Source organism: Vidua macroura, chromosome 6, assembly GCF_024509145.1.
Source record: "Vidua macroura isolate BioBank_ID:100142 chromosome 6, ASM2450914v1, whole genome shotgun sequence".
NCBI lineage: Eukaryota > Metazoa > Chordata > Aves > Passeriformes > Viduidae > Vidua > Vidua macroura.
Genome location: NC_071576.1, coordinates 38,051,591 through 38,060,417, shown reverse-complemented (window position 1 = coordinate 38,060,417; position 8,827 = coordinate 38,051,591). Strand labels below are relative to the sequence as shown.

Here is an 8,827-nt window from a genome sequence, read left to right as displayed (position 1 = left end):
TTTGGAGATGGCAGCTGAGAGTGGGAGCAAGCACACTGGCTTCATGTGGATTTACAAAACACGGTGTGTACCTGTACTGAAGTACTTGTACTGTTACTTATGCTGGGTCTCAACCAGCATTCTCCAGTACAGGAAGGGCAGTCTTCCTTATGAGTTACTCTGTTGGATGCAAGGATATGCAGGAGTCTGCTATTCAGGATCCAAGTCAGAACCCTGAACAAGAAAGAAGGTACTAGAGCGTTTCTACCCTGTAGGAATATTGGTGTTTTAGCATTTGATGCTGGGCTTTGTGCTATGGAACAAGTCAGATCAATTAATCATAAGGATCCTTTTTGGAAGAAACTAAGCAACACTTGTGAGGAATTGTGCTGGCCTAGCAATGGACTAGCTTCACCCAGCCTAGTGGGGTAGTTTGTGTTAGCAACAGTCTCCCAGGAACTCCTCTGTGCTCTCAGCAGCATCTGAAAATACAGGTTGGTCAAGCAGCACTGCAAGGCAGAAACAAGCCCAGACTCTACCAAAGCCAGGTAGTAGCACAGATCCAGTACTGCACCGTAAGAGGATGAGAGCAAGGCTTTACAGACACCTCAGGTGGCTTTGGTAGGAAACTCCATTTAATGAGATAGATTCACCTCCCCACACCCAGGAGTTCAGCTTTGTTCATGGATTTCAGGGAGTTTTAGAGTGCTTATTGTGCATATGACAGGATATGGCTCAGTGGAATGACTCACTCCCTGTAAAGTTAATTCACACTTTGCTGCTATTTCCATTCACAGGTGCTTCTCTAAGATTTAGTGCCAGGAAGTTACAAAGCTGGGAGCCAGCTCCAAATACTCCCGTAGGTTACTTTACAGCTAGTAAACAGTGGGTCTGTAGAAGGAGAGTGTGATTGGGACTTGGTAAACAACCATGCCCCCTCCCCCTCAAAAAAACCAAAACAAATGTTAACAACCCCAACAACCTCCTCACCCAAAATGCAAGTTCCCAAGTCATGTTTTATTGGTAGTCATTTCCTATTCCCTTCTAATTTCTGAATTTTCTTATTACCTCTGCTACTCTGTTTTTTGTCCATTTTCTTTCCTAGCTCTCTGCGGAACCACCACACTCCTCCCTCAGCAACCTCACTTTCCAGTCCTTTGACTCTGGAGCAGCTAAGGGACCCCATATCTGGACAGGCAGGAGTCCTGACTGTAATACTGAAGATAGGCCTAAAAGGGTTAGTCCTGTGAGCTGTCTTGGATGGAGTCTTTGCATCCTATGTGGCACAGGCAAAATTTTTCAGCACTTGAGCAGTGTTTAACTGCCAAGGTAAGTTAAGTGAAGCTGGTGGCTAAATTACCCATCAGCCTAATGACAGAGCAGCATGCTGTCATTAAGGCTCCAGATGCAAGTCCTGCATGGGCTTGGCTCAGTGAATGCTGGCAGGGTTTCCTGACTGGCCCCTGGAGAGTGGCTTCTGGGGAGAGGCATTGAAAGCCCTGGATATTTGCTACTCCATCCCCCTCAGCAGCCTCCATACTGAGTGGCTGCTGAGGTAGAGATAGATTAACTGAGGTAACAGAAGGAGCCTGGAAAGTTTCAGCTATGAAGGGATTTTTACCATTGCTAGTGGGAGTTAGGACATGGAGTGAGAAGTGGGGCTATTTCCCTGTTATGCTTTTTGTCAGTAAAATGGAGTAACTCCCTCTCCATATTAAAGCCCAACTTAATTTGGAGTGACAAAATTACAAACACAAATTGTGGACATTAAAAAAATTTATTTGAACAAATTTTAGACACAATCACATAGAATGAAAGTAGCTCTCAGTACAGTTTGTTTTCCAGAATGAAATAACCCCTGTTTCATACCAAGCTACTGCAGGACAACCCTTGCTGTCCTCAGCAGGAAGGAGGCTGGTGTTCTTTCCACCTGTGGATTGGCTCCACAGGGATATGGCATGCTCTTTGGCAGGTCACACCACAGCCCTTGGTCTCACAGGCTAAAGAAATGTGTAAAGACCCAACAGACAAACTGAACTAGTGATACAGCAAAGGTGCCTGTAACAGGTAGGATATGCACACAGGGATGCATTGCTTAGTGAGAGCTTTATCAGGAAGTGGTGTCCTACCTAGACTTGTGTCAGACATGTCACTTCTAGTTACTGTCTCTGTGCTTACCATCTCTTAGGACTCCTCACTGGACTCAAATGACATTTCAGTTGGAGGAGTCCTTTCAACATTCAGCTCATTTTGCTGCACCATCCTTTTCAGGTCTCTGAGCCTTACCCTAGAAGCAGCTCCAAGGCTGTGGGGCACTTCCCTTCTCAGGAACACTTCACCTCTTTCATCCTGCAATACTGCCCAGGGAGACAGCAGTCTTGTTTCACATCTTGGGAACTACAGAAGCTGCACTACAAAACCAGCCGGCTGTCAGAGTTGTTGGGAGGCATTTGTTTGGAGCCAGACTGCATTAGTCACATTTGCCTTGCTACAGGCTCGCTAGCTCACCTATGCTTGCTTTTGGTCTAGGGCAAACCATCCACAGCTATTTCTCTTTCTGTCCCATTGCTCCAGAGCGTCCCCAAAGTGATGGGTTGTGGCCAGAGGCAGAGAATGCCCTGAGTATCAAAAACATTGCTTGACAGACCTGTCACACTCTCTGCTACATAAACCAATATGAAATGTCTCTGCAAAAGAGGATTTAGAAATTGATACAAGTTCTGTAATAAAATATAATAAAATGTGAATAGACTCTCTGAGACATTAATCTCCTGAGAAACAGGTGAGAGGGGAAGCGAGTGTAACTTAAGGAATTATTTTCTCCAGCATAAACTTCATGGATTTCCTTTGCTTTTGATTTCAGCACATCAAGCAGTGACTTTCAAAAAAGGGAAGCATAACAGAAAGAAGCCCTGAGTCTTGTGTTCTTGTTCTGCAGCCTCAGGAAGAACAGTACAAGGTAAATTCCATACTTCTGTGTAGATCTGAAATGGAGGATTTTACTAATGAAGATAAACTCTCTCTCACTACAACCCCCGCCTTTTGATTCAGAACTGAATATATGGACAATATTACTTTGAAAATCGTATCACCAGCAGGTCCCTAAAAGTTATCCTGCATATTAGCATCTCAACTAAGTAGAATCACAACTTTAATTTAAGGACATTCATTCTTTTTTCCTTCTCCATCTACCTTTCTTCATTCCATCTTTCTCCTTTCAATTTGCTTCCTTTTCTTCCTTCTTTCTCCACGTATATTTGACCCCTTGGTAATGTTATAAACCCTTTGCTGACACAGTTTTTTCTCTGCTAGACAGAGCCACACCTCACTCTTCCTCTCCTCTTCTTTCTTTCGAAACACCACACACACAAAAGGCCTTTCAAGGTTGGTCTCCAAGTCCACAACTACCTCTTAGGATAGGACTGTAATACTTGCACCCAGTGGACTAGAGAGTTCTCTCAGAGGTTTTGCTCAAAGTATTACTGTAGCTCCCAGTGCATTTTCTCTTCAGCCTGCTAATGGCCTTTATTTAGGGAATAACTTCTCAAGAGTACTCCTAGTACAGGGCCTTTAAGAAAGAGTGCTGCTTTTTCACAGCCAAGTGAATTCTACCTATTTTGGCAAATGGAATCAGAGGGGGAACCCAAGTCTCATGTTACAAACTCTGCACCCCATGCCTGACCACATTGCAGTTGCATGTAACTGCCCCTGCCCTATTCTCTGCCATGCCTGTAAATCAGCCAAAACACAGGCTGATTTCAGAAGTCCCTCATGTTTATTATGTGCATCTGAATTCTGAAAGTGTGTGAGCTTCAACCAGAAAACTGGTCATTTTGAACAATGTAAGGAACCTGCCTGTTCTGCGGTACTGAGTCTTGATGTACTATAAAGGCCCCCATTAGCCTGGGACACTACAGACATGTCCAGCAGGTATTTACAGCTGCCTGGACCTTTTCGCATCTCAGCACGATGGAAATCTAGTTTATGTCTCCTTGGCATCTGATACTGTACCCAGCAAGAGACAGGTTTCCAAGCCCAGCAGCTTATCATACCCTCCTTGCTGGGGCCATAGGAGCAGTCACTCCAAGAAGGTGCAGAACCAATACTGGCATTGGGTGTTTCTTTTCCCCTCCCTCAAAGCAGCTTCAGACAAAGCAAAAGAACTTCTTCCAGCGGCACTTAGAGAGAGTCTTGATGCCTTTGGCAGTCATCTTCTTTTCCTGACGTGCCTTGTGCTCAACACCGCTGACAATGGCCATGTCAAAAACTTCTTTAAGGTTCTTCTGGGTCAGTGCTGAGCATTCCAGGTAGGCTTCAGCCCGGATTTTGTCAGCTAGACCTTCTGCCTGAGGCCGGGGCACAGGCTTCACATGGTAGCGATCCAGGCTGATGAGGACATTGACATCGTCCCGCAAGTCTGCCTGCGTCCCCACTAGCAGCACTGGCGCCCGGGGGTTGTGAGTTCGTATCTCAGGGATCCACTTCTCTGTAATGTTTTGGAAGGAGCTTGGGTTTACCACACTGAAGCAGACAAGGAAGACGTCGGTGTCAGGGTAACAAAGAGAGCGCAAACAGTCAAAGTCCTCCTGTAGAAAAGGGAGGGGAAAAAAAAATCTTCACTGGACTGCTCTTCTAACACTGTGATGCTGCAGTAGCTTTTCTACAAGTTAACTAGCATAGCAACAGAGGCAGGGCATTGTACTGATTTGTGACCATGCCACATTTCAGACACAAGTTTCTGAGTTGAGGACATCTGTCATTCACTTGTCTGTGACTGCCATACCAGCAAATGGCTGGACCAGTGCATTTCCTTTCTTCCCAGTTAAACACCTCCTTCCTCAAAGCCTGAAAAGAATTCCCATCCCATAGATCCAGAGTTGACAGCTGCTTTGATAGAGCTTACCTGTCCAGCAGTGTCCCACAGCTGAATTCGGACTGGGGCTCCATCCACGAGGACCTGCACTGTAGAAGAAGGAGAATAAAGGATGAGTCTAAAGCAGCTGGCCAGCATGCACATGCACACTCATACAGGCTTTACTTGAGCACTTTGGTTCATACCTGTCCATACTGAACAGGCTCACTGAAGTCACTCACATCTCCTAGCTGAGCATCCTCATGGAAATATTAAGAGAACTGCAGCAGACCTGTTTTTGATAGCTTTCAGGTGTTTTGTACTCATCTCCACAATTTTGAAAGAATAGTTCCATTTTACTGGACAACTGCTCCTCTAGACAAGAAGAGCCCTTGGCCAAACAGTTCCCTGAGAACCACTGTTCTTCTTCCACAACCCAAGAAAAAAGATAAGAATAAAACCAGAGAACTTCAGCAACTTGCTCCTTTCTTCTTGGCCAAGCAAAATCAAATCAGTCTCTGTCAAACAAACTATTGGAGATTTTTCCCATCCAGACCAGAAATTTGGCCTTAAAAAAATGTTACATGAGTGTCCTAGCTAAGGAAAAACCCACCTTTGTAATGAAGAAGCTATTAAGGAAACAGTGATGAGTGAAATCCCTTTCAGAGACTATCCAGACACTGAAAAACTGCTGAGTTACACATTAAGGTTTGCTCCCATTTCACTCCCTAATCACAGTACGCCTTCATGTGGTATCAGCTGACTCAGACTGAGGGCTGGCAGGACCTCTGATGACAATCAGGAATGAAACTGTTAGATGTTTAAGTGCATAGACACCACAGACATTAGGCTAGGAACTGAGAAGAGGGAAAAAGGGGTTGTGAAGTTGGAAATCACTTGAAAGTCCTGACAAGGTGGATGGGGCTGTGCTTGGATGAATAGAGGCAGACATCATGGCTAAGGTGACAATGGCTGGCACTTGACATGAGTTAGCAAAACTCCACTGCTGTGTGCAGGGAGGAGGCTTTATTGTCCTTTTTGTTAAAAAAAAAAAAAAAAAAAAAAAACCACCACAAAAAAAAACCAAAAAAAACCACAAAAAGCCCCCAAAACCCACAAAACCCCAAAAAATCTCCCAACCAGAAGCAGGATCAATTGTTAGTGATTCTTGAAGTAATTTGTCAGGTGAGAAGTGACAGAAACAAGAGGGTTTAACATAAGCTTTTGAAGGAGAGCACTCCTCCCTGAAAGCAGTCTGGGGGAAAAAAAAAGGAGACACAGACAAAAAGATGATGTTTGGTGGGAGACCAAGACTGGAAGAAAAATGAAGGGGTGGGTGCGTCCACCACAGTGCCACTCCTCGCAGCGTAGCTGAAAGTCATTGCTTCTGTGTGACTGGGAAACAGTTGGGTTGTTACCATATCTTTGCCCCAGAGGAGGAAGAGAAACCTGTTCCTGATCAAAGAACCTGCTAGATCCTGACTTGATCTTCAAGGCAGCAGGCATTTGACTTTCTAGTATCTGCTTTTCTCGTCTCACAAGTGCATTGAGAGAAAGAATTAGCATTTCTGAAATGTCTTGCCATCTTCAGAAGAAACTCACCACATATATTACCTACTGCTCCAGCATTTGCACAAAGTTTCATTCCATCTGTTGCTAGCTTGAGCTACGTTAGCAACTCTGCAACAGCCCTCCAAATACCGCCCTCACAAGGTCCACACCCTCGGGATGAGGATGGATCATGGTACAATAGTGAAGGGGCTGGCAGAACAGGATAGCCCGGTGGAGAAAGGTCACCAGGTACACATTTCACTCAAGGCTGCTCTACCTGGCAGCGACACCTGGCAGGAGGTAGCAGCCAGACTACATCTGTATGTGGCTGGGTCACTGTCCCAGAGACATCCCCCTGATAATGCAACACCTTCTCCTATCTTGTTATTGGCATCACAGTCCTATGACCAGGTTAAGGTTAGCATTTAAACTGCTGAGTTCTGCCGGCTGTTTCAATGGCAGGTATTCCCCAAAAGTGTAAGGAATTGGAAGGAGTGGTTGAAATTTCTGAGCTGGATCCAGAAGTATAATATTTGACTGCAGGAAAGGACTTTCTTCAGTCTTATCCAGGGTAAGAGTAGGAGTGGGAAGGGAAACTTGTCTGTTCTTCAATTTTCTCCCAATAAGCAGAAAGTGAACTTCACAAGACATATTTTCAATGTTTTTGATTTCTATCAGTTACAAATCCTATGAACCTCTGAAGTCAGACTCGGTGCTGGGACATCCAGACTGGAACTAAACCCGTGTGCAGCTATCTTCAGATTACCTGCTGTTAATCAGGGAGTCTCTGCACTCATCTTGCCTTCACCTTTCTGAACCATTTTATTATGGATTTGCCCTTCCAAAAATGTGCAGTCTAATAATTACAGTAATTTCTTAGTCTAATCCATATACATTAATGCAAAGAGAGCAGAGAGAACAGTAACCTTTCCCTCGGAGGACTCATGATTCCTTACATCTCTTCACAAAGGCCTTCTGGACCATGAACAGTAGCGTGTTCCCAGTCTAATTCCTTCAAGTGACAGTGGAATAGCTTGGAGAAGGTCAAGGTAAATCAACAGCTCTCAGAGTGAGCAACTGAGGGGGGACATTAAAATAAAACACTCCCTCTAAGCACCCCTAAGACTATGACGCATTAGATGCCTCATTCCTGGTCTGACTTGAGCACATCTCTAATCTACCAATCTAAATTGTCAAGTAGTGCTGCGTTTCTTCATATCAAATGAAGATAAGAAATCTTTCAAAGGACTTTGTATTCTCCTGGGGTTTATATTAGAAATTGGAGCCCAAAGGAAGAGGAGTGTAGAAGAAGAACAAAGATAGCATTTACAAAAGTGGAAACTAATGAGAGCTCATCAGCTTGCAATTTTAGCCAGACTTATAAAGCTCGTCATCTTTTTGACAATCTCTGTTCAATGCTAACTTCACCAGACATGGAGGGAAAAGAATGGCTTTCCTGAGTATCAGTTGAAGCTAAAATCACAGCGTTACACTGTAGGCTATTTCTGAAGCTAAAACCACCACAAACAATTAAAAAAAAAAAAAAAAAAAAAAAAAAAAAAAAAAAAAAAAAAGCCCCCTTCTATTTAGTCATGACAACGCCACAAAACCTGGAAGCTGCCTAGGTTCATAGAACTTGCAAATCAGCTCGACACAGCTGCAGAACGGAGGACCTCCACCTGCTAAACCTCACAAAACGTCGGAGGGACTCGGTCCGAGTCCCAGAAATCCCCTCGGGCTGTGTGCCCGCAGGCTCCGCTGCCCGCAGAGCCTCCGGTGCGCAGCCCCGAACGGGGCAGCCTGGGGCCCCGGAGCGCTCGCCTCCATCCGCCCCGGGACCCCGCTCCTCCCGACGCCGCGTCCCGAGGTTTCGCTGCTCCAGACTGGATCCTCCCGGCCGCCCCATGCCCCGCGCAGCCCGGGCGGGCACCTACCGGAGAAGGTGTCGAGGGCGGTGGGCTGGTATTCGTCGGGGTACCCGTTGGTGGTGTAGCTGACCACCAGGCTGGTCTTGCCCACGGCACCATCGCCCACCAGCACGCACTTGATTCCCAGCTCCGGGCCGCTGCCCCGGGGCGGGCTGTGTCTCCGTAGGGCGGGCGCGTAATCCAGGAGCTCCTGGGGAGGCATGGCAATGGCACTGACGGTGGCACGGCGGATTCGACAGGGCTCAGCGTGGGGAGCGGCGCGGCGGGGCCGCTGCCATGCTCCTGAAAGCGGGCTGCTGTCGGGGCCGCCGTGCAGGGCCACCCTCTCCAGCCCGCCGAGCTTCGCTCTTCATCACTACACCTGCCACCCTGCGCACAAAACCAGCTCCTATTTCCCTAGTCCCGCCCTGTCCCGCCCCACCAGGAGGTGGCCGGGCCCATCCCTCCTCTGCCCGGCCCGGCCGCCTCTTCCCGCCGCCGTCCCGCGGGCGAGGGTCCCGCTGCTGCACTCCCATCC

The 8,827-nt window shown here is 46.7% G+C and overlaps 1 protein-coding gene across 1 annotated transcript; it reads right to left on the bottom strand.

Moving 5' to 3' along the window:
• Positions 1–1,737: 1,737 nt before the first annotated feature.
• On the bottom strand, positions 1,738–8,604 carry RHOV (ras homolog family member V). The gene is made up of 3 exons (XM_053981337.1): positions 8,317–8,604; positions 4,883–4,941; positions 1,738–4,565 (listed from the first exon to the last, which is right to left on the bottom strand). The coding sequence occupies exons 1-3, from the start codon at positions 8,510–8,512 to the stop codon at positions 4,125–4,127; spliced, it is 696 nt and encodes a 231-aa protein (XP_053837312.1). The 5' UTR covers positions 8,513–8,604; the 3' UTR covers positions 1,738–4,124.
• Between the last annotated feature and the right edge of the window lie 223 nt (positions 8,605–8,827).